This window comes from Esox lucius, chromosome 8, assembly GCF_011004845.1.
Source record: "Esox lucius isolate fEsoLuc1 chromosome 8, fEsoLuc1.pri, whole genome shotgun sequence".
NCBI classification, from domain to species: Eukaryota; Metazoa; Chordata; class Actinopteri; order Esociformes; family Esocidae; genus Esox; species Esox lucius.
Genome location: NC_047576.1, coordinates 27,627,396 through 27,653,147, shown reverse-complemented (window position 1 = coordinate 27,653,147; position 25,752 = coordinate 27,627,396). Strand labels below are relative to the sequence as shown.

Below are 25,752 nucleotides of genomic sequence, written 5' to 3'. Positions count from 1 at the left end.
CCTCGGCTTCCTTTCTTCAGCCCACTGAGAGGACTGGCTTTGGGTATATAATGTTGCAGGGGAGCGCATGACTGTTCTGCTGAGGCACTCCCCTCATTTTGAGATCAGAGTTTCAGTAGGTGTTCTAGCCCTATAGTACAGTAAGATCAGAAAAAACTAAATATTATTCTGAGTAACAGCATAAGAAACAAGTATTACTCGAAATAACTATTCAACCATGTCATCCTTTTATTAGTTGTTCAATACAAGAGAACGTAAATCTATGTTAAAAACACTATTGACAATGTGAGAAGATGTAAAAAGTGACAAAGGGTAGAGAGATGTTTAAGCTAGCAGCAGACAGACAGAGCTTACATTATATGTACATTAGCTCAGCATTTCCACAGTGTATTCCATCCAAATGACTCAAAAGATCATGGAACATCACGAGTGGCTTTGGATCATGGAACATCACGAGTGCTTTTAGGGAAGACAAAAAAAAATGAGCATCTCAAATTGGCACCCTATTTCCCTATGGGCCCTGATGATCAGAAGTAGTGCACGTTATAGGGAATAGGAGGCTACACACAGGTAGATGACAAAAAGTTAATAACAGCACTTTAGTTTAGGGCACAATGGTTATGGTCCAAGTATGCACCAGGACTGAAGTATTAATAATACACATAGCAAATAACTACACACTAGGATACAAATTCCATTCAGTCTTTGAGGAAACTGACTGGTCTGTGCTCAGAAATTTGGGGAGGGTGGAGGGAAAGGGGTACAGGGAGTAGGTTTTGGTGTTCGATTGAGGGAAGGAGTATAGAGTAATGGGGAAAGGGGAAAGGGGGGGGTGTTAGAATGGGGGAATGGGCACAGGGTTTCAGGGAGAGGGGTTGGTTTGAGAATGGGGGAAGGGTACAGGGTTTCAGGGAGAGGGGTTGGTTTGAGAATGGGGGAAGGGTACAGGGTTTCAGGGAGAGGGGTTGGTTTGAGAATGGGGGAAGGGTACAGGGTTTCAGGGAGAGGGGTTGGTTTGAGAATGGGGGAAGGGTACAGGGTTTCAGGGAGAGGGGTTGGTTTGAGAATGGGGGAAGGGTACAGGGTTTCAGGGAGAGGGGTTGGTTTGAGAATGGGGGAAGGATACAGGGTTTCAGGGAGAGGGGTTGGTTTGAGAATGGGGGAAGGGTACAGGGTTTCAGGGAGAGGGGTTGGTTTGAGAATGGGGGAAGGGTACAGGGTTGGATCACTCCTTCAATACTGTAAAGGTCTCCTTGGTCGGGGATGGTTTGCTCAGGGCCTGAATATCATCCAGGAGTTCGACGGGGGTCACAATGTGGGATGATCCTGGAGGGGGGGGGGACATGTTTGTTTACGAAACTACAAGGACATTATGTATAAATCACAGCCCAATGAAACTGTTTAGCGATGCTATGCAGAGAGACCCGGCTGCTTCGGTACCCACCTACGATGACCTCACAGGACTTGACGGACTGTGTGACCTGGTAGGCACAGCGCATCTCCGAGTAGCTGATCCCTCCGAGGACGAATACAATGAGCCGGGAGCCGCTCCTCCGCTCGTCCTGAGAACTAGCCTTGTGTTTCTGACGGGCGCTGGGGGCGTGGAGGAGAGACACAGGAGGGTCTGGGTTTAATGTTTTCATATCAATATGTTCCATTAATCAGATCTTAAGTCAGAGCAGTAAAGCCCAAAACAGCGGCTAGGTTGGTCCTGGATGTTACCTGACAGCCCCGGAGCCGTTCCAAGCAGCTGGGCTCTCTGACTGGTGTGGCCATTCCCTGGTGTCCAGCTTGTTCTCCACAGCATCCTGAAACAGCCGACAACATGCTGATCAAGGCGGGATGTCCATCATACTCTACAACCTGTATGAGTCCTCATGATGGCGGGTAGGTAGTCAGTGGACAATGAGTCCAGGACGTTGGGTCACTTACAGCAGGTCCGAGGCTGGTTGTGTTTCTCAGACATAGAAATGAATAGTTTTGAATGGGTACAAGTCAGGAAAACTGAACTTGAATCGATTGTTACTGGATAGAGATACGGCAGTCCATTTTGAACTGACCAGTTCTACACCAACATGTCCTTTATGGACATCCTTCTCGTAGGCGGTTTTGTGTTTGGGTTTAATTATAGTTCTAACCTGCCCCAATAAAAACGGCCAACAGATAGAAATAAAAGCATATTGGAAATCAGAAGTGTGCAGACAATACTCCAGCACACAACGAACATAAGCCTCAATTAACGTGAATTCACCGGGGTAGATTTCAAGCCTACATTTCTTTACATTCAAAACACAAACCTCAAAAATGGCTCTAGAATGGAGGGAAAGCGACTCGGCTCAGAGGTGCTGTTAAACGGGACTTGCCTTAAGCCTGTGTCATTATACATTTAATTCAGTTAAACTTGTTTCATTCTCACTGCTGCACACAGCACACCACCTGCTTTTCTTCACTGACGCCCATCGGCATCTGGTGACAATCGCCCTGACAGGCGACAAGCAACGTCTGAAGCCCACAGAAAGACACGGAGTTCATTTGGTACAGACACATTCAAATGTGAACCCCCGCAACCACCAGCGCTCATTTAGCCCGTTCAAACACACTAGATGGCAGTATGCACCCTTTGAGTGTTGGCCACAGTCCCTCCCCCCGGCTCTCAACCACCCCCTTGTGACTCCATCCCTCCCCTCCAGACGAGCGAGACGGTGTTGTGGTGTGAGAGGAAGGCGTTCTCCTGCGTTGTCATGGTGTGCATCACACTGACCTCCATGATGTCTTTGATGACGGGTGTCCATCGAGACAGGTTGTATGTCTCCTCCTGAGAGCGGTCCCTACGAGTTGACCTACGCTGTGAAAACAAGCTCGACTGGAGGGAGAGAAGGAAAGAGACAAAAGAAAATGCAACTCCAGTTTACGGTAAGAAGATACAAAAAGGAGAATTGCAAAAAGTATACACCATAGAAGCGCACAATACGATATACACAAATCTACCAGATAAAAACCCTATAACCCTCGAGGCCAGTTCCAGTTAGTTTTTTCTTTGCAACCCTCAGGGACTATTATAGACCAGGGGAGTTGAATTAATGATGAGGTGGAACAGAAAACCAGCAGGCGCCGGACCTAAGAGGTAAGAGCTGAATACCCCAGCCCTAATAACGTCTCACGTACTGAAGATATGATGGGTACTCCCAGTTCTTTCCAGTTTAGAATGAACTCCCGGTCCTCCTCAATCTTAACGTGCTGGATGAGTTTGTTCAGGTTTTCCTCCGTTGTTCCTATTCAGAACCAGGGGAAAAAAAGAGGTTTTAAAAAGAGTATTAGACTTAAGTCAGCTCAGGTACAATGAATCATTCTGTTGAAGTGGAGTTCAGTATAGATGACCAATTTGGATATGACAGATGTTCTACAGTTAGAGCAGCAGAGCCACCATTGATGCTAAAGATGTAGAGCAGGACAGCTCTGATCTTGTCGTAGGTGTTGTGAGGGTGGAGCAGAACAGGGAGCAGCGTCCTCATTGGGTCCTTCACCTTCTGACCTTCCACGTCTGACCCTACCGCCAGGTCCTAACAACACACAACACCAGTCAGACATGGGGACCACATACGGTACAAAAGGCGACACGTAACACCAGTCTGAAAACACAGAGACAGGCGTCAGGGATATGTATATTATAACAGTGACATTTTGGCCATACATATCCGTAACACTGAGAAGCTTACCTGTTCAGCCTTGCAGAGTTTCTCCACATTTTTCTGGAAGTGGCCCATACAGTCTTCAGTCAAATTCAGATGGACGGTTTTCTGTTGTTGATATATAAACCAGTATTTTAATATCTACATTTTTACACAGTGTTGTTTCCAAACAAAGGGGGCCACCACAATGACCCAACCAGACTGGACCAACACAAAGACCCAGCCAGACTGGACCAACACAATGACCCAGCCAGACTGGACCAACACAATGACCCAGCCAGACTGGACCAACACAATGACCCAGCCAGACTGGACCAACACAATGACCCAACCAGACTGGACCAACACAATGACCCAACCAGAGCGGACCATCACAATGACCCAACCAGAGCAGACCATCACAATGACCCAACCAGAGCGGACCAACACAATGACCCAACCAGAGCGGACCAACACAATGACCCAACCAGAGCGGACCAACACAATGACCCAACCAGACTGGACCATCACAATGACCCAACCAGACTGGACCATCACAATGACCCAACCAGACTGGACCAACACAATGACCCAGCCAGACTGGACCAACACAATGACCCAACCAGACTGGACCATCACAATGACCCAACCAGACTGGACCATCACAATGACCCAACCAGACTGGACCATCACAATGACCCAACCAGACTGGACCATCACAATGACCCAACCAGAGTGGACCATCACAATGACCCAACCAGAGCGGACCAGATCACTGAGCTCTACTTACCTGAGCTACCTGCTTCCGGATGTGAGGCATCTTCTTCATCAGCTGGGCTAAGCCGCTTATAGTGATCTAAAAAATATAGAAAATAACGATGACAATACAATAAGGTACAAGACATAATTAATAAGTCTTGTTTAATAATGACCAGAGGTGGAAGGAGAGACCAGTAGGAAATACATACTTTACTATCCGGCTGCTTTTTGGTGGCAGATATTTCCTTCACCAGCTTAGGAATTTGTCTACAGTATCAAGCAAAATAACAGTTAGAACAGTTTTTCCAACCCCTGAAAGAGATTTCTTTTTAATCTATGTTGGATACTTACTCCGATACCTCAGCAATGTGCATGTGTCTCAGTTTGACCCACAGCTCGTCATTCTCATTAAGCAGGGCTTCCTTCTCAGAACCATCTTTAGACTTGTATCTAAACAGAGAAAGAGGGAATTAACTATTTCTGTCTTACATGATGGTGGTTGACCTTAAAATCCCTTCCAAAAGTATTTCCCCTAGTAAAAATGGCTTTAAAAAATAAACAAAGGCAAAGAGCTATATTGAAATTTTCTAACATTCAGAATCTACAGTATTTTACTTTCTTATTGATTGAAAGAATCAACAAAGATAACACCTTTTAAATTATATTTTATTTTCCAAAGAAAAGGAAAAACAATGACCTAGGTGAGCATATATATATATATATATATATATAGTCATTCGAGTTATTTGCCTTTCCCACTGTAATAAATTACAGCTGGACTTCATATTTCTGCTCAGTGTAAAACCATAGATTGTTAATGCACATTTAATGTTATTTTATTTAGAAGAATCCCAAGAGGTGCCAATAGTTTTCACATCTGTCATTTTGAGGAAAAAAATATATTGTTTTAAAATTAAATCCTAATGTTATGAATTATAATTATATTAGTATAAAATAATATAGTTTCCCATAATGTTTCAGTGTAGAAGTCCTTATATGGTTTGTTCTTTCAGGCAGATTCTTTTGCTCATCTTTATGAAAGGCGTACAGTACTTTTGGATGTGTATGTTTGTTCACAGGATGCAGGAAAGATACACACCCCAAGATATTATGAAATATATTACTGTGTATCTAAGAGGAACTACTCTGCTCCTATAACCTAAAACCATTCAGTAAGCACCCACTTTCGTTTTGTCATAGTTTTTTTTTTACCCATTCAGATATTCCAGAAAATTCAGGGGTTAACCAGAGAGTACAAGAAGACCAATGTCTTGCTAAGGCATCACCTAATGGGGAGATGAATACAGAATAAAAAAGAATAAAACAAGTACTAAAAATTAGCAGGTCGGGTGTATTACTTGTAAGTGTCGTTCTTGATTTGGACCAAGTCATAAGCCATGGCCTGGTAGGTCAGCTCATGTAGGATTGGGGTCACAGGGTCAAAGCCCCTCTCTACTATGAGCAGCTGGGCTTGGGTCTTTCCCTGAGGGCAAAACAAATCACACACATAAAGGGGTGATTAACATTGAAGACTTGTACTTGCACTGTAGAGTAAAGCAAATACAGTTTTTAATTACCCTCATATAAATACATCAATCGCCATCCAGAGCCATGCCGTTATACTGTAGCCTATTGGGTGAGTTGACATTCTTATAGTCTACAGTTGTTCTGTTGATAACCTGTTTAACTGTTAGTTTGACGCCTTTCTGGGCTGGAGACAAAATATATGAGAGTGAGTAAAACGAGAGAGAGGAATGGGTCTTATTTTACATGATCATCACAGAGAGGGTTAGGAGCTGGAATCAAGGGATATGTGCATGCAGCAATTTGACAAGCTTTGTGACTTTCCACTATGTGTCTCTTCTTAAGCCTTTTCCATCAAAGCTCTCGGGTTAAGTCCTTATTTAGTGTCAACCTTCTACTGACAGTAGTTAAGATACCTGCCTCACCTTTTTTTTGCCATTGTCGTCCATTTCGTAGTGCTGGGCCAGTTTGCTATCAACCAGCGCTGCTAGCTGCTTGGCATTATCCAGAGTGGTGTCATCGAATACGGTCTCTCTGACGGAATACACATGGTCAGGCACGGGTCGTAAAATCATGGGATAGCATAATAAGATAGCTATTCAAGTGTTGTGGCAGTGACTGATTACTGTGACTGTTTACTGTGAGGAGAGTTGTGGTCACAATACAAATACTATAAATATATACATTACAAACAGTTTATAATGTAGAAATAGCATTGTAAAAATGTAAAAAATAGCATTATATAATCATGTTCCTTGGAGTTGTTTTAATACATATTCTCTTAAAAGTGCAACAGTTTTGGCAACTGTATTTGTAAATCACAATTGAGAGTTTAATTAATCAATCGCGGTGTGTAATGATCAGCTCATTATAGAGACATTTAAACATGCAGGGCAGGGGTGGTTCCAGGAGCAGGGTTGAGAAACACTGGTCGAGATGATAGGAAATGTTTATGAACATTGTCTACTGATCAGCCTTTACCTAGATGAAAAGTCATTAGTCTATTATAACTCTACTCAGAATACATTTGTAACATCACAATGCAGGCTCACAGTGAGGGAACATTATTTAAACACAAAAATGAATAATAAAATTGGTAAATCCGTTTTGAGTGCACTAGGCCTTTCACTCTTTACATGGGAATTGGCCTACATTGAAATCTTTCTTTCAGAAGGAATATTAAGAGCAAATAAATAAGCATGGTAGCATGTGAAGGGGAACAGATTAAAAAGACTATTAATTACAGTGACTATTAATTACAGTGCCCAACAAATGTCTATCTTCATAATGGTACAGGTTTCCAAAATTCAAACCATGCTTAAGGGCTTGAGGGGAAGGGGGCAAGGAGAATGTGTGGTGGAAGGAATGAAGTGAGAAATCAAGAGCACCTCTCTAACTTACTTCTTGTATCTGATCCCTGGGTATTCATCCAGCGTGGCACAGAGTGTGACGATCTGGGCTGCCAGAGTCTCTAGTGTCTTCCCTTTGTCTTGTCTACAGTGAGGGCTGTAGATACTGCGGAAAGCCCCAGGATTATCACATGTGAACACCTGAAACCCAAAGGATTTGTATAAATCATGTGTAAAGCAATTTTATCTACGATTCTTATTAGATATTTGTACAAGAAAATGCTCCATAAGAACTGACATACCGTGCAGTAATGAGGCTTTGTAAATTAACAAGACACCCTGAGCGTCGGTGCCAAATGTAATCACTACTGACAGTGTTTGACACGTGTACTACTGACATGTGTACCATTTTTTTTCACGCTGCTAATGTCCTGATTTGTACGCATTTACAGAGACTTTGGAAAGTATTCAGACCCATTCACTTTCTCCAAATGTCAATGGCCACTGTCACAGAGTTTCAGAGTTGGGAGAACCTGCCAGAAGGATAACAATCTACGCAACAATCCAAGTTATAGGCCTTAATGGATGTGGTTAGACGGAAGCCATTTGTAAAAGTGCATTTGACATGCAACACGATGTAGTCAAACAGCACTAAAAGGACCTTGAGAGCATTAGGAAAAAGATTCTCTGGTCTGATGAAACCCAAATTAAATTATTAAAACCGAATGCCAAGTGCTTCGCCTGGCAAAATCATGGTAGCACTTATCACCTAGCTTATGGAGAAATACCATCCTTATGGAGAAACATGGTACTGGGAGCATCAGGCTAAGGAGATTCTTCTCTGCAACAGAGACTGGGTAACTGAGAAAGATTGGGATTAGGATAAACCCAGAGAGTTTCTTCAAGAATTTTAGATCCAGAATGCATAGGACCTCAGACTGGGGTGAAGATGAATCTTTCATTAAAGTACCGAATAAATGGTCTAATTACATACGTACATGAAATATCAGGATTTGTTGTTCTAGTTTTTTTTTGTGTAGATACATGGAACAAATGTAATATTTAATCTGATAAATATAAATTAAGTTCATAGCATAAAACACGGAGAAAGTGAAGGGGCCTGAATACTTTCAAAGGCATGTCGAATTCTTTGTGTATTTTACAACATTCTAAATCCATCATGGGTTTCTTGTTACGGGGATGTACTGAATTTCATAACTTAAGGGCAATGTTTGCACATTATAGCACCATGATCTGGCTAAACAGAGTCATTCTGTATAGGCATAATTTCTGTTGCATGTAGTTCTCTAGAGAGATATGACAAATGTACTAAAAGAAAATGTGGAACAAATGGACTGTGACACTGGACTTTAGGGAGACCTAGCTCGATTACTCAACGGATGATTCTACTAGAAAAGCAAACAGTGTCTGCTAAAATAATGTGCCAGACAGTTTGATTACAAATAAAACAAGGAGCTCTGCTGTAGCATTAGGCAGATAGTTCCTAGCAGCCTGTAGCAACAAGCAGCCACCTACTGTACTACCAGCCTAATTTAATAGACCACTTGAACTTAAATGACCACCAACTTTAATGACAAAAATATTAATGGAAACAAAGTAAACTACAACTCTGAAATATTTGAATAATGTTAAGAAGGTGTGGTTAATAAACACTGCATTAATGGGAAGAATCAACCCAACAACTCAATTAATGTGATTATTTAATAGTGCATTAGATGTAAAAAAATAAATACAAATATTTTAAAAAAAGAGAGAAGAAAACAGATATTTCCAACAATGAATAAATAAAGTGTTTCACAACACAGATTTAGAGAATCCAAGCACTTACATATTGTATAATTGTATTACATCATAAATGTTTTAAGAGCACTGCCCTTCCAGAATATTGATTTCCTGTTTTTTAATATGGAAACGGAGTACCAAAAGAAACGCCCAGACCTACAACCAAAAAAATTATCATAAAAACAAAATCTAACAATTTTCTGGGTGGTATATGGTAAGAAAAAAAACATACTTGTGACTCCTGAGGCAAAAAGGAGATGTTGATTTCCTTACAGATGCGAATATATTTGGCACAGGACTGCTTCATCTTGTTGAACAACTCATCTGAACAATCTGAGGAGGACATTCACAATCAACTCTTGAAAAGGTATTTTCAAAAAACAAAGACAAATTTCTTATTCCCTTAGCATATACTTACAGTCAGTGAAATAAACGTATGCTGCTTTGTACTTGGGTTTCAGCTTGAAGTCACAAATGAAGGCATCCACACACTGTAAGCACATTGTGTAAATATTTCACAACAAATACATATTCACAGCACTGTCAAACTGAAAACATGTGAACAGTTCAGGTATTTAGTCTGTAATGATTATCAATACAGAGACATCTAATGATATCAAACCTTTGCTGTTGGTGTCATGAAGTAGATGGCCTTCATTTCTGGAACAGGCTCTCTGCTTTTGTAGAGGTCCTCCACAACTGAAATAAAATACAGTTGGACTTTTAGTTCATATTAATATCAATAATACCACTTTCAACTTTTTTAAACATACTCAAAGTAGCCTTGGCTTACATGTGCTATTAAATAACTACATAAGCAGTTATATGCACTACACAAGCAGTTCTGTTAATGGTTTGTCGCAAAAAAATATTTTCTGCATCTTGCAGACAGCCTTTCAGAGATAGTATTTTCATTTCTCACCTATATTAAACAGGAACGTAGATTAGATGTGTAAAATCATAAATTTTCGTTAAATTGCAACCACATTAAACCACAGTTAGTGTCATACTTATGAAAACAGGACTACAATACTTAATGGCCAGAGGAGCTTGCCCCTAAGTGGTATAGGCATTGGCTGATTGTTTAGCGATTTTGGAGCATGCTCCGAAGTGGTGGGTCCAAACATAATATGACTAGAAATCATTAAGGGAAACAACTAAGTATGATTTACACAAAGTATGATTTCCCTTAGTCTGACATACTGGTTATTCCTTCCTTCATCAGGTCCGACATATTGCAGCATGATGACAGAAGCTTGGTGGTGAAGTGGTCCAAAATCAAAATCTAAGAAACAAAAAAGGCATTTTATAACCGTACTATAAACAGTGTTATCCGTGGCACAGAAGACAAGAGAGGTTTACATCACTGGGACAGCGTACAACGCTGCTTAAAAATGTCCTGTGTTGTCAAAATAAACAGACCCAGTCCTTTTACCTTCCATATTTCAGACTTCTTGCAATCGGCAATTATTGTCTCCTTTATTCCTAGTGGATTTAAGAATGGCAGTTAGTAAATACCAAAATCAAACTATTCCAATCCCCTTACAATACAATCACATGTGATGACTGTTAAAGAGATGCCATCTTTCACAAATTATCCAAACAGTAAAACAAATCTATGAAAGATATTTACTCATCAAGCCACTTAATACAATATAGTTAGCACAAAATGGATTAAGTGGACTTCATTATCATATTAATTGACATAGCTGAGCAATGATACAGACTGATAAGCACCACCTAACCTAGCTACAGTAACTGTCTGCGCTGTTGTGTGGTTAACATTAGTAATGGGTGAAGTATCTCATATTTTGGAATTTCAGTGAAAGAAGGAATAAAACATTTAGGGAAGAGTTGGAAGAGTTGTTTTTTTTTTAAGGCAGAATGCAAAAAATTAAGCCAAATTATAAAACTAAAATCCATAAGACGTTAAATGAATAGTTACAACAGGATCTCAAAAGGAAGAGTTCTAATAACCAAGGCTTAGGGTATATCTAGACCAAAATAATACACATGATCCACTGGGTACAAATTATGTGGAATTTAAATGACAACTTATGTTTTCCTTAGCTTTGTTTGCAATCATAATATTGACAAAATTCCAGTGAATATCTCTGCTTTCGTCGCTGCTTTCTTTTCAAAGACATTTATAAGCAAAATCCAATAAAAAATCATCTTTACGTGGAGCAGAGAGAGCGGTGCTTTTTCGACTGTGTGGAAAAGAGTGTCATGATGACAGACATACCATGTATACACTGTAGCAAATGGCATTTGTATGTAGCAAGTAGATTAACACCACAGATAACAAGTGAAGTTAGTTAGTCTTGGCCTGTGACACAGGGAGTTCCAAACTTCCGTATAACTTCTAGCTAGGTAAGTTCGCTAGCTAAGTTAGTCGGCCGACATTGATGCAATGTCTTAGGTCAGACAGTAAGACAAATGTGTCTAACATAATTGAAGTGGCTATTGATTATAAACGACCTCGCAACCTTCATAAGTCAAACGCTGCCATAATCGGTTTCACTTACTTTGCCAAACTAGTCCCTTTAGCCCGTGTTCCGACCCAGTTGCCATCTTGTTTCTTTTTTCCACTGGCGCTAGTCAGTGTTGCCAGGTTAAGCAAAAATGTCCAGTCCAAAATGCCTAAAAGCCCGCCCAACTGTTATTGGGCGCAAATATTAACTATTTACAAGGGAACCCCACCCGGCCCCCGGGAACAAAACTTAAAATATGGTATTTACGAATGTGATGCCACGGATCCTACGTAGCTGACGTCTGACTGTGATAACTGTGTAGAAACACACCATATGGCATATAGTTCTGTGAAAACTGCGGATATGGCAACACTGGCGCTAATCCTGTCCCGTATTTTGAACGTCATAAGTGTTGACAACTGTGCGCGAGCCGTCTACTCCACCAGCTCATATTTGGGGGCGTGGCTTATACAAGTATCTTCAGAGGTTGGTAGGAAGAACATTCACACAGATTTATAAACGAGACATCTTTTTTATTTAGATAATAATTTTTTAAAAATGAATATGGAAATACGAAAATATTATCTTCCATACTGGATATGTAGGCGGCCATAGCAGAGTGCAGAACTCAGACATAGAATGAATATTAAAAGTCTACCCAAACGCTTCTTTTGTTTACAAGGGCTGAAATAAAGACTAATATTTAATCATATCTTAATACATTTTCTTTCTATTTGGAAGGGTGTCTAAACTCATAGGACCTGGTTTTGCATTTCTTTGCGGAAGAATTCAAACTCAAGCAAATTACAAGGGGATCTTTTGTGCACAACCCTCTTTAGGTCATTCCAAGTGAGTAGGGATTATTTTGATGTCTCAGTCTCAGTATGCAATAAAGGAATCCAACAGGAATAGCTGCTTTTATATAGGGGTGATCAGAAGAAATTGGGTTGATGTAAGGTGATGGGCAAATTTTCTTTGTACATTACTTGGAATGTGATTGTTTAAATCTGAACAAAGTTTACAAACCCCAAAATAAAGGTTATGCTTTCTCATGCAAACAATGCACTGACAGTTCATTATTCTTTATAAAAAATAAATGCTCCATTTGATCTTATTATTAGTCTTGATTTCAGCATTTGCATAAACAAATGCTTTTTCAGTGAGAGTGTGCAGATTTTTTAACTACTCTATGTACCAATGTAAAAAAAAAAGCTGCATTTTGAATGATAGTGGGTAGAAGGTTGAAAATAAGAGTGTGTAGACAATTGATATTCACTGTTACTGTTTGACAATATCCCAAAAAAAGTACATATGGCAGTTTGTACATATACACTCTCAATTGTATTGATCTCTACATGGCCTTCTACGAACTTGCATAGTACAACTATTCTGGGCCTTCAGAGTTTCACAGCAATCAGCTCCAGACAGACACTGATTTATTGCTACAACGGAGAAGCATCTGGTATTTCATAATATTTCACTGGATACAGAAGTATATTATATGTACTTCCAGAGAGGACATGAAACAAATATCCTCTATCTGTTGAGATGATGTGAATTGCTTTTTGTGATCAGAACATAACAGTTATATTGTTATGACACTGCAAAGTGCATTATGTACTTTAATGAGGCTGTTTTGGGGAAATGTGTCATTCAGTAGAAACGTAGTAAACATGGGAGCAAACTGAATGCCCCCCTGCCTGCAGGTAACTTTTCTGGTCCCTGCTTTGATTGGGTACCTATCTGAAGTGGGCGGGGATACATATAGGTATTTGAGCAAACACAGAACAGAGATGTGTTAAAGAAAAGATAAAAGTATAATGTAAAGAAGCAGATGTCAAATTGTTTCTTTCAACCATTCAAGGCAAGCCATACTTCAAGAAACAATAGAAAAGGATAACAATAAGAGAAAAGAAAGATAATGGCTATCAAGTGGCTGGCTGTTATTGTCTTAATAGGCATATGCTCTCAGGTGAGAAAGATCACATTTTGTATTTAATTCAATGTGCTTGTGCTATTTGTGTGGGCTTAGGCTGTGCAGATTTAAATATTGTATTATTGACAAAAAGCCAGCAGGACATGAATAATGTGTTGGAAAAGTAATATGAACTATTAAGTACACTGCCTCATTGACTGGAATACCTGTGATCAGTTCTACTGTAAGTTTAGCATTGAATAGGCCACATTCTTTCAAATAAGGCAATCTTTTCACATTAACTTAGTCAAATATGATTATGTTTTCATACAGAGTTCAGCATCATCAGGTAAAACATTTCTATTTGTCACATTACATTTAAATTGCAGACATTGTTTTTGGGATGAATGGATTTAAAAAAATCCTGATTAATCTGTAATGAAAATGTAGTAGATGCTTGAGACATCAATTTCCTTATTTGATCCTGATATGAATTCAGAGTTTAACTCTGGTTCTTTTCCTCCCCTCATATAGAAATCACAGTGAATGTATTCATGGTAACATCTAAAAGCATGACAGTACGGTGGAGCAGATTCTCAGGAGCCAGTTCCTACAAGATCACAGCGACCCCGAAGAATTCCCTGGATGCCTCAGCCTTTGCCCAGTTTGGTGCCAACTCTGTAATGGGCTCCATCAACTCTCTGACCCCCAACATAATGTACATTATTAAGGCTGAGGCCATGGATAACAGCCTAAATATTCTGAGCCAGGCTGAGGTTGAAGAAACCACTGGTGAGTCAGTGTCTCCTACTATGACCTTAGGTAGAAAGGAGGGTTGTGGAACAATTTATCTGTTGTGAGTTCATATATGAGATTCTCTGATATAATTCACTCTATACATGTTGTGATCTTTTTAAATACAGGGTGTGAATAAAACTGTTACAAAGCTGTTTTTCATGGCAAATAAAAAATGTCTGTTTCATCAAAACTATTAGTGGGAATGGTAGAGGGATTTTTGAAGGGGCCATTTGTTTAAGTGTAAATATCATATTTTGGGATAATTGGTCAGCATAATATTGTGGTATATAATGTAACTTCAAACACCGTTCATCACTACGCGTTACCGTGGCGTGGGTGACCATGAATACATATTCTTGTGTGCAGCTCCTGAGGTGCCCACCATTCACATGGCAACGTCCAAGCAGAGCGAGAGCATGACTGTTGAGTTCACTCGGGTGTCTGGTGCCACTTCCTACGTCCTGCGTGCGGAGAACGCCGACCTGTCCTTCTCCTCTGAGACTGAGGTGTCCTCGTCCCCTGGAACGGTTGTCAACCTTCAGGCCTACACCGACTACACTCTCAGTGTCATGTCCGTCAACAGCGGAGGCAGGAGCCAGCCCTCCCTCCCAGTGGAAGCAAAGACAGGTATTGTCCCTTGTATCTCACAAGAAAAAAACACACAAGGGTATGATAGCCTTGTGTAAAGAAATGACTCATTCATAAGGAAAACAGTCCGAACCTTTATTTTCACTACCCAACCATAAGTCACTTGATCTATTTGCTGACATAAATGAACGAAAACCAGGAAAAAGAGAGGGCCTGCATACCTGACCTTAAATCCAACGCTAATTCCGGTACTTTACTCTACTAGCGAGATGCTTCAACTGCCCTAAGGGTGGGGGGTGGTTATCCTGTATCCGGGGAAATTATATCTGACCCCTCTTCATTACCACAAATAATAACAGTCAAAGGAGAACATTGGGTTGGAAAGCCTGAAGCCAAAACAAGCCCCCAGCAGTTTTATCCCATTGTGTTGTGGTTTGACATTCTTTTAAAGGAGAAGAGAGGATGGGAGTTATGATCTCCTCAAATCTGTCATGCAGTACAATGTAATTACACGTGCACTCAACAGCACCCTACCATCCCCCCAAACACGTTGCTCCCATTAGAGTTTTCCAACATGAAAGTGACCCCATCGAAGAGAACACAATACATTGTAGAGTATCTGAATTCATAATGACAGGAAAGCTACCACACAATAAAAAGACAAAAGCATGAACATACCCCAACACAGACCAACAAAGAAATACCCCACCTGACGTCTCATTATTGTCTCTCTGCTGAAGTGGTTGCTGCCCCTGAGCTCAACTCCACCTCTCCCCGAAATGACACCATTGTGGTTGGGTGGGAGCCCGTGGACCATGCTGTGCTCTACACCCTCAGCATCATCAAGGAGGGCTCGGACAGCCAGGTGAAGCTGAACACCACCGACACCAGTGTGACCTTCCCCGACCTGGAGGCCGGGACCACTTACTGCATCAAGAGCAATGCCTGGGACCCGGAGCACAGACAGGGAGACGACTTCACCGTCTGCCAGATCACATGTAAGGAAGGCAGAGGGGGTTGGTAAGCGAGCATACATAAATCATTCAGGAAATGTGTCACAGTTAGTTTCCTGTAGCGTTGATTTCATCAGGCGAATCCCTTAAGGTTAAAAGAACACTTTTAAAGGGTGGCCTGGTAATCGGGATAGGATGGAGTAGACCAGAAGACACTTGTACGAGATATCTGGAAGCACATCAGGTGTCTATTCATCTTGACCTACATACCTTTGTGTGTGCTCGTGTCTCTCTTCCCCTCCAGGCCCACCCATCCCTGGATTCATCGAGCTTCAGTTGACAATGGTGGGCTCTGGTGCTGGTGTGTCTGTGTCCTGGACATCGTCTCGGGGGGCCGGGGGCTACCTGGCTCTCAGCTCTGAAGGGATCAACTGTACCTCTACAACTGGCCCCTGTTCTCTTGTGCCCGTGGGGTGTGGCCAGAGACACACTGTCACTGTGACAGCCATAAATGTAGGAGGACCCAGCATCCCCTCTGCTCCTGAGGAGTTCATTGCCTGTAAGTAGAAATCGCAATCAGTTGGGCAACAGAAAACTGTATTTGATTGATTGTGAGTAGTGAAAGAGGTCACTAACCTGTCACAGAAGGCACATGGCACACATCCATACGCTTGAGACCAAAATAGTTCTTTCCCACTGGGCACTTATTGAGGCAGCTTCCCTCATCTCTCCAATTTGGAGGGGTTGGCTTAAATGGCAAACCTCATCTGTCCTTGTATGAAAACAGACATATATTCTCTTTTCATTTGATCAAGACAGAATATCCATGAGTTACAGTGGTCTGTGGGAAGAGCAGTAATGAAAATTGGTAACACTTTCCGATAAGGATACATAAACTACCATTAACGAATACAGTAGTTAACATGAACAAATGATGAACGGTTAATAACGATAACATCGACTTTATTAATTACTTACAAATGCATTAACTAACAGAGTGTATTGTCATTTGATCATGTTGAGACAGAGCATGAACTCATGTCGTTAGTTAGTGATTATGAATGTATGATAATTCATCACTTTCCTTAAGGGGCCACAAAAGAATTAACTAATGGTGAAGTATCAGTTAAGGGTTTATAACTACCAATGGGGTAATAGTTAGTGATTGTTAAGGTATTCATTACTTCACTTAAAGGGACACAAAATAATTACCTAATAGTGAGGTAACCTTTATTAATGCTTTATTCCGGCTCAGAGGTTGCTCAATTGGCCAAAAGAGTATGACCTAATGGTTTGGTGTTAGAATACTAGTGATAGCACATAATCCTCCCTTCAAGAATGACAGGAATAACTAAGTGTAGGCTATAAAGACAATTTGTAAAACAACCACTCTGGAAACATGGACTTCATGAAGGAAGAGATGAGTAGAGATGTATTTTTAGTAGAAGTGTAAACAGGCAAGTCTTATGCAAATAAATAAACAGTCACATTAATCAGTTAATCAAATCTAATTGTCAAGCCCTTATACATCAGACATTTCACAAAGTTTTTATACAGCAGTAATGTTGTACTTATGTGTATAACACCTTCATGTTCAGCTAGTGTACTAAAATCTGGTAAAAGGATTAGACAATTGCAAATTACCGTAATGTGAACACGAATATAATATGGCTGAGCAAGCTAGCGAAGTGCTAACGGAAACTAACAAACACTTGACTGGAGCCAGCTAACAGGAACTAACTAATGGCTAACCGTTACAGTGCAACAACTGCAAAGTTCCTAAACAATACAATTACAAAATTCAATTATATTAATCCTAGTGATATTGTCAGGAGTGTTGTTTTAGAAAATAAAATGTTCATTACAGTACTGTAACAAATTCGTTTTGTTCAAATGAAGGCACCACCATCATGGCATTTTACACTCAACATGGGCTTTCTGTCTTGCTCATAGTTACAAAATTACTATGCATTCCAACTCTCTACATACACTTTAACAGGCAAGTATCGAAATGTCTAGTGTACTTTTGTACATTACCGACCAGGAAAACAGGATACATTATGAGAAATAAAACATGGCTTTTCGAGCAAGGCTTACCAGAACGCGCGGGTTTGTATCGAATTCAGTCCCAACGCAAAGCGGCCAAGTCTGTCTGCCCCCTACTGGACAACCATAGTAAGTGTCCTTTAATATATGTAATGCATTCCCATTTCAAACACCACATAACCTTAAATGCGACCATAGATTTTGTGCGCATCACACCAATTTCAAGACGCAAGTAGCTAGCCTACCTTAGTAATAATGGTGGCCGCACTGATCATGTCATTGTTCATCATTTGTTCATGTTAACTACTGTATTCGTTAATTGTAGTTCATGTACCCCTAATCCTTCATTAAGGTTCTAACATTTCCAGACTGCAGTTGGCTAGGAGAGGAGCATACTGTATCAATGCTAATAATGAAACACCCTATCCTGTTTTCCCTGTCAGTCCCTTGTCCACCAGAGCCTCTGCGTGTGGAAGAGACTGAGGCAGGTAACTGCTCTGTGTCGTGGGACACCATGCTCTATGCCGACACCTACGTGGCCTTTATCAAGAGGGATGATGGACAGGAAGAGAGGTGCAATACCACTTCCACCAGCTGTAACTACCACTGCCAGTGTGGATACACCTACCTGATGACTGTGTTTGCCTTCAACCTGGCTGGATCCAGCTCACCGGGCCCCGTGCTCAACTACACCACCTGTGAGTACTGGCTTTAGCTCCACAAGCTAACAGAGTCTTGTAGGGTACAGGTTTGAATCAGGGAGACACTGCCCCAATACACCTTGCCCAGAGACCCATTGTAATTTTAACACAGTTACAATTTATTTTATTTATCAAATGCACCGATTAAAACAGAGTCATTCTGAACAATGAAATTCTTGTGACATGGCACACAGCATCTACACAGTAAGAATTAAGAAATACATAATGGAAGAATATAGCAAAAATATACATAACAATGCAAGCTAGCACCATTTTTGAAGAGTGTAGAGTGGGGAATATGAACAATATGGGTAGAGGTATTGAATATTATAAATATAAAATATGTGTAATATGCCTATGAATGGTACATTAAAATATTCTAATGTACATTGAAAGACATCAGAGCATTTGGAATGTTCATGTGATCAGTATGATCATGGATCAGTGTTGCTGGTTGAGATGCCTTATGGCCTGAGAAAAAAAACAGTGAGTCTGGAAGTGGGTGCCTTGATTCTCCGGTAGTGTCTACTAACAGCTTTTAAAATGTACCGGAAGCTCACGCCACAGCTAGATGATAACGTTGCTGAAGGTATTTTTCTATTGTAAAGGAGAGCAGTCCCATGTGTCTGCAATTGGAGGATGATCGGCTGGAGTACAGTACAGGGATAGAAACAGTGACATGCCAACACACACCTCTTAAAGAACACACAAACAGTTAAAACATGCCTCATTCAGCTTATTAAATGATCCTATCGACAACAACTGAAAAATGAACATAACCTAAGTTTCTTTGACTTTCCAAATGGTTGCCTCTTCTCCTAATGTCTTTCTCTGCCATCTAGTGCCCTGTTGTCCCGAGGATGTGTTCATTTCCCTGGCTTCCAGCGACACACTTGAGATAATGTGGTCGGCGGTGCGAGGAGCGGAGGTGTACGAGACACGTGCAGTGGACGGGTCAGAGGTCATACTGTGTAACGACACGGCACCAGTGTGCGCCCTCTCCGACCTCTCTTGTAACAGCCCCTACAGTGTGCTGGTGATGCCGTGTAATGAGATTAGAGGATGCAACCCCACCTGCACAGCTCACACCAAGGAGACAGGTAACACTGTGGCTCAGGACTGTATTCAGGATCTCTAATTCACCGGACTCAAAGATCTGCTGCTTCCCGATGCTCTCAGGAATGTGTAGCTCATGTTCAACAAGAAAGCGCCACCAGGCAAAATACACATACAGGCAGTTTGTTAAGACCACCATCTGCTGTAAAATATGATTCCTGTACATCCTTGAACGCAAATCTGTGCCAGCTGCTCTAAAATGGTATTGCTCTACATCAGCAGAACAACACTGTAGGTTACTTCTAATTAATGCTTAGGGCTCAATTTAATCCAACTAGCACTGGAGTATTTAAGTAGCACAGTATGCCTACTGACCTAATGACTATAGACCTGTACAAAAATATAAAGGTTTATGAATGTGTTGAAATGTTAAGCAACTCTTTTACCTAACAATAAACATCTCTTCTCACACAACTTTAAATAGCATAAATGTATTAGTGTTATAATACCACATTTGATTAAAAACAAAACACATACATGCAAATGCAATTTCTATTCAAATATGTAGCCTCCACAGTTAAGGAATATTTAATTTTTCTTGTCCTTATCCCTAAATAAATGAATTACAAAGTTAATTTACAAAGTTATCAAAATAAAAAATATATTGTTACCTTACAGTATTGACATGCAGTAAGTACCTGTCTATGAACAAAAATATATTTCACTTAATTCAGATCAAATTAAACATGCAAATGTATGTGATGATTTTGTAAGGCAAAAAGCATTATGTAGGAAACTAAGTCAAAAAGGTAAAAGCTAAGTCTGATCTACTCTCTTGACTGTCTTACCTACAATACAGAGTGATATCATTACATTCTGCTTGAAATAGCTCTGTGTCTGTTTTAATCTTGAAATTAAATAAGGCATTCATGTATGACAGAGAATGTGTTCACAGTGGTTTTGTCAGTTAAAGACAGACCTCCCATGGGGGATCGTATGAAATGTACTACTGTATGTAAGTATTTACTGAAAGGAAAGTGTAAGGGAAACATACTTGTCAAAACAGTTTTCCACATACATTTCTGGAAGCGTTTTATCACAAAAATGAACATCTGGACTTAACAACATGTATAAACTTTTGCTGTAAAAATGTGTAAAAATGGAAATAGAAGCCAATTGATATCAAAACAAAGAAATATGCTCTATAATGTAATACATAGGATGGAGCATACAAGCATCTGAGCACCTACCACCAGTTCTAGTGACCTTGTGATGAAGACTAATTTATTTTATACAAATAACAGAAAATAATTACTGATTCTAAAATCTATATTGCCCATTTACACTCTCAATCAAGTGATGATTTTCTTGTAATGGAGAGAGGGAGAAGCATGTCAAAGACAGGGGAAAGCCTTGACCGGGGTCAGACAGACAGATCCATCTCAGAGCAACACTGACGGTTGTCCATCGACCATGCATGAAATGGTACATTACATTTTGTTTCGACTGTTTTTTACTTTCATATCAGAAGAAAAGAGTTGTCACATACATATATTTAACCCGTTAGCTGGCATGGTTTACATATAGGTTAAAAACAGCAACATTTAGGCAAATGATTAGTCAGCTAACCATGTAGCCCCAGCCTTCAAGAACATGCCAGATGTTTTCGATGGATTATAGCATGGTGGTGGCGACACTTTAAATCAGGTATCGTATCATGACTTAAGCCTCACTGTGAACATCTTGCCCTCTTTCTTGCACACCATCTCCAACAGCTCCCTGTAGTCCAGAGGTTTTGGGTGTGGCCCAGACCAATGGCACCTCTTTCACTGTCAGCTTCAGTGCTCCCAACACAGCAGGAGCCATCTACAGAGTGAGCGCTACGGGCCAGGATGGCACACACACCTGCACATCCAACGGAACCTCCTGCGAGATACTTGACTTACCCTGCGGCCAGGTTTATGAGGTCATTGTCATAGCAACCACATCTGCGGGTGACAGTTTACCCAGTTACAGTATTCCACTGGAAACAGGTGAGGAACCATGGAAACCATACGGTGAAGGTTATGGTTCCAACTACTGAACAAAACATGTAGAACTATCTCCCATTGTGCTTTCATTTCTCCTTCAGCGCCTTGTTGCCCTTTAAGTGTTAACGTTGATCAGGTGACTCAGGCCATGACCAATGTTACCTGGTTGGCGGCACGAGGCGCACAAACCTACTTGACCTCTCTGACCTCGCCAAGGGGCACCGCCCGCTGCCACACCCTGGACACTAATTGCCTGATGGGATGCATCACATGTGGAACAAATTACACCGTCGGCATAGAAGCCATCAGCCGCACCGGACAAAAGTCTGAGTGCACCTATCATGGCTTCTCATCCAGTAAGTGACAGACTCAAGCATCTATTGTAGCAAAAAAAAAAAAGGCTGCAATTTGCGAGTAAATTGAACAAGTACAGGGTGAATGTCAGATACAAACACACCTAATGTTTTAACGGCAGTGTATACACCCCATTGCACCATGTACAGTGGTCTTAGTGAACCTTTCCATTCCCAGGTGCTTGTTGTCCGTCGGGCGTGAAGTTGTACAGGATGGCCAACAACACCCTGCGTGCATACTGGCGTTCCACAGGCGGTCTCCATAAATACATGGCCGAGATGGTCGGTAGCCAGTCCAACTACACCTGCGCCCCTCCCCCGGGAGGCAACACCTGCGACGTGTCGGAGATCATGTGTGGGGACGTCTACAAAGTAGTGGTGGCTCCCCTCACCCAAGATGGGGCTAAGGTCCAGTTCTGCCCGCAGAGGATGTACTCAGGTGGGCTACCCAAATAACACCATAACTCCTGGAAGGTTAAATGGGAAATGTATTTCGAGATGCATCCTCAATCGTTGTCTATAAGAGGTACTCGTATCCAGACTCATTGGGAAAATGAAACTATGCGTTTGGGACTGGGATAGAGTTTGGGTAGCAAGGAAATGGCTTTAATGTCATTAGCACATACTTAAGTATTGAAATATTCTTGTTTTATTTCAGTTTCCTGCTCGGGAAGCAACGTTGGAATGGGTACGTTTGGATTTCTGTTTCATGAACAATCTGTTGTCTTTGTTTTCATAGACTCAGGCCTATGGTACTTTATCAGAAAAAAATGCATTTCTCCAACATCCCTGAAATGAATTATTTCCCTCAGTAATCTATCGTGGAAAGAGAAGCCTGGACTAACTGACAGATGGTATGTATCATGACATATTTATCTGTTTAAAATCATACCCTCTCTAGTAAAATCCAAACAAAGAGCTTACTATACCAGCTGCATTTCACCAGAAGGTTCAAAAGGAGGTTCCTGTTTCATTCAAGCTGAATTTCTCTACTAGTTTTTTTTTTACTCCAAACATTTCCCCAGACACCCAAAAGCAGTTATTACAAATTGAAAGCATACTGTAGCAGGCCATTAAATGGGTCAAATTTAAGAAAATATTCCTAGTCATGCCAACAGTCTTGACTGACAAGACAAAAATTTTTTTCTTATAAATGATGTGTGAGTGGAAAAGTTAAAGGGGATATACAGTGGGGAGAACAAGTATTTGATACACTGCCGATTTTGCAGGTTTCCCCACTTACAAAGCATGTAGAGGTCTGTAATTTCTGAAAATCACATTGAATGATTTTTAAGTGATTAATTTGCATTTTATTGCATGACATAAGTATTTGATATATCAGAAAAGCAGAACTTAATATTTGGTACAGAAACCTTTGTTTGCAATTACAGAGATCATACGTTTCTTGTAGTTTTTGACGAGGTGTGCACACACTGCAGCAGGGATTTTGGCCCACTCCTCCATACAGACCTTCTCCAGATCCTTCAGGTTTCGGGGCTGTCGCTGGGTAATACAGACTTTCAGCTCCCTCCAAAGATTTTCAATTGGGTTCAGGTCTGGAGACTGGCTAGGCCACTCCAGGACCTTGAGATGCTTTTTACAGAGCCACTCCTTAGTTGCCCTGGCTGTGTGTTTCGGGTCGTTGCCATGCTGGAAGATCCAACCACGACCCATCTTCAATGCTCTTACTGAGGGAAAGAGGTTGTTGGCCAAGATCTCGCGATACATGGCCCCATCCATCCTCCCCTCAATACGGTGCAGTCGTCCTGTCCCCTTTGCAGAAAAGCATCCCCAAAGAATGATGTTTCCACCTCCATGCTTCACGTTTGGGATGGTGTTCTTGGGGTTGTACTCATCCTTCTTCTTCCTCCAAACATGGCGAGTGGAGTTTAGACCAAAAAGCTCTATTCTATTCTACCTTCTCCCATTCCTCCTCTGGATCATCCAGATGGTCATTGGCAAACTTCAGATGGGCCTGGCCATGCGCTGGCTTGAGCAGGGGGACCTTGCGTGCACTGCAGGATTTTAATCCATAACGGCGTAGTGTGTTACTAATGGTTTTCTTTGAGACTGTGGTCTCAGCTCTCTTCAGGTCATTGACCAGGTCCTGCCGTGTAGTTCTGGGCTGATACCTCACCTTCATTATGATCATTGATGCCCCACGAGGTGAGATCTTGCATGGAGCCCCAGACCAAGGGAGATTGACCGTCATTTTGAACTTCTTCCATTTTCTAATAATTGTGCCAACAGTTTTTGCCTTCTCACCAAGCTGCTTGCCTATTGTCCTGTAGCCCATCCCAGCCTTGTACAGGTCTACAATTTTATCTCTGATGTCCTTACACAACTCTCTGGTCTTGGCCATTGTGGAGAGGTTGAAGTCTGTTTGATTGAGTGTGTGGACAGGTGTCTTTTATACAGGTAACAAGTTCAAACAGGTGCAGTCAATACAGGTAATGAGTGGAGAACAGGAGGGCTTCTTAAAGAAAAACGAACAGGTCTGTGAGAGCCGGAATTCTTACTGGTTGGTAGGTGATCAAATGCTTATTAAAGTAAAATGCCAATTAATTATTTCAAAATCATACAATGTGATTTTCTGGATTTATTTTTTAGATTCCGTCTCTCACAGTTGAAGTGTACTTATGATAAAAATTACAGACCTCTACATGCTTTGTAAGTGGGAAAACCTGCAAAATCAGCAGTGTATCAAATACTTGTTCTCCCCACTGTATGTCAGTTTGTATACATGGCTCACTCTTGATTTGGCTGCCATGTCTGAACTTCTGAATTTGGAGAAATAAGAATGACACCATTTTTTTTATTAAAAGTGTTATGTTACTTTTACCTAAAGCAACTTTTTGAATTATAGTTTCCCTACACTGGTCACTAACAGACATTTGAGATACATTTTGAAACATTAATAATAAATTATATTTTTGATACTTTAATTTTCACTGGTTTTACAGTTTCCATTCCCATTGATCTGTGGAGCAGCAGAGCCAAGCAACATGGCTACATATTCTGGAAAAGGAAGATCACTCAGGCAGTATACAGTAAATAAGAAGTCACCTCTGTTTCACTTTAAGAGGTGGCCTCCTCTGTCTCTAAGATTTCTCCCCTATTCAGAAAGGGAAGGGAACCAGTAAAAATATCCCTTTATATATTATAGTTTTTAGCTAGACCTGTTTCTGGGACATTCAAACTAATCTATAGTTAAAAATTATAACAAACACATTTGTGCTGGAATCATTGATTATTTAACATCAACATTATCATGAAAAAGGAACTGTTAAACAAAGTACAAATTAAGAAAATTAATTTAGATATATGCTAGCAAAATGCGATACAAAATATCTACAACTCAGGGCCAGTTTCTGCAGAGAATACACACAGTGTACCATTAGAATTAACTAAATCATAACTCACATGAAGTTTATTTTCCACAAGATGATAAATTGTTCCCTTCCATATTTCAGAGTTTGCTATCATGCATTTTGGGATATTACATTTTTCAAAATTTTACCCACAATATGAGCTTAGAATATTTCCTGACCACTGTAATTATTGCAAATTGTATTACAAAATGTGTTTTAGAAATGAAAAGCATAAAAATGTATGTTCTTTCAGTCTATGTTGTGATAAATGATCCCTTTAAATGTAATTTTATTAAATTACACTTTCAATTAAAAGGTAAAATTTCTAAGAAGACTGTATTACATATTTACAGAATTTTACATC

General features: G+C 40.6%; 2 protein-coding genes and 1 long non-coding RNA gene across 4 annotated transcripts; 1 reads left to right on the top strand and 2 right to left on the bottom strand.

Moving 5' to 3' along the window:
- Window positions 1-204: 204 nt before the first annotated feature.
- Window positions 205-11,940, bottom strand: stxbp3 (syntaxin binding protein 3). Its single transcript, XM_010902104.5, has 19 exons — window positions 11,632-11,940; window positions 10,539-10,588; window positions 10,307-10,388; window positions 9,726-9,802; window positions 9,522-9,594; window positions 9,336-9,436; window positions 7,353-7,501; window positions 6,377-6,485; window positions 5,786-5,910; window positions 4,779-4,877; window positions 4,637-4,694; window positions 4,459-4,524; window positions 3,717-3,797; window positions 3,425-3,560; window positions 3,166-3,272; window positions 2,762-2,863; window positions 1,723-1,808; window positions 1,445-1,593; window positions 205-1,326 (listed from the first exon to the last, which is right to left on the bottom strand). Exons 1-19 carry the CDS (start codon window positions 11,675-11,677, stop codon window positions 1,226-1,228), a joined length of 1,797 nt encoding a protein of 598 aa, XP_010900406.1. The 5' UTR covers window positions 11,678-11,940; the 3' UTR covers window positions 205-1,225.
- Window positions 9,402-25,752, top strand: LOC105029003 (fibronectin type III domain-containing protein 7). 2 transcript variants are annotated; one of them, XM_010902105.3, is made up of 15 exons: window positions 9,402-9,470; window positions 13,442-13,549; window positions 13,826-13,841; window positions 14,027-14,284; window positions 14,657-14,917; window positions 15,619-15,876; window positions 16,136-16,390; window positions 18,321-18,575; window positions 19,421-19,678; window positions 21,410-21,667; window positions 21,766-22,020; window positions 22,196-22,456; window positions 22,676-22,705; window positions 22,830-22,871; window positions 24,981-25,752. In XM_010902105.3, exons 2-14 carry the CDS (start codon window positions 13,499-13,501, stop codon window positions 22,859-22,861), a joined length of 2,448 nt encoding a protein of 815 aa, XP_010900407.2. In that variant the 5' UTR covers window positions 9,402-9,470; window positions 13,442-13,498; the 3' UTR covers window positions 22,862-22,871; window positions 24,981-25,752. The 2 variants fall into 2 exon arrangements, with proteins under 2 accessions (XP_010900407.2, XP_034149704.1); XM_034293813.1 differs by lacking the exon at window positions 9,402-9,470 and adding an exon at window positions 11,969-12,063.
- On the bottom strand, window positions 15,771-17,960 carry LOC117594801. The gene is made up of 4 exons (XR_004576049.1): window positions 17,929-17,960; window positions 16,468-16,672; window positions 16,102-16,388; window positions 15,771-15,862 (listed from the first exon to the last, which is right to left on the bottom strand). It is a non-coding gene; the product is annotated as an uncharacterized LOC117594801 (long non-coding RNA).

Bases quoted from the DNA above. Each gene is read 5' to 3' on its own strand.
- stxbp3 (XM_010902104.5), bottom strand. From the start codon at position 11,677: ATGGCAACTGGGTCGGAACACGGGCTAAAGGGACTAGTTTGGCAAA. The intron at 5,911-6,376 runs GTGAGGCAGGTA...TTTTGCCCTCAG, and splicing joins ACGACAATGGCAAAAAAAAG to GGAAAGACCCAAGCCCAGCT. The intron at 3,273-3,424 runs GTGGCTCTGCTG...GGTTCTGAATAG, and splicing joins CTACATCTTTAGCATCAATG to GAACAACGGAGGAAAACCTG.
- LOC105029003 (XM_010902105.3), top strand. From the start codon at position 13,499: ATGGCTATCAAGTGGCTGGCTGTTATTGTCTTAATAGGCATATGCTCT. The intron at 22,457-22,675 runs GTGGGCTACCCA...GTTTTATTTCAG, and splicing joins CCCGCAGAGGATGTACTCAG to TTTCCTGCTCGGGAAGCAAC. The intron at 22,706-22,829 runs GTACGTTTGGAT...TATTTCCCTCAG, and splicing joins GGGAAGCAACGTTGGAATGG to TAATCTATCGTGGAAAGAGA.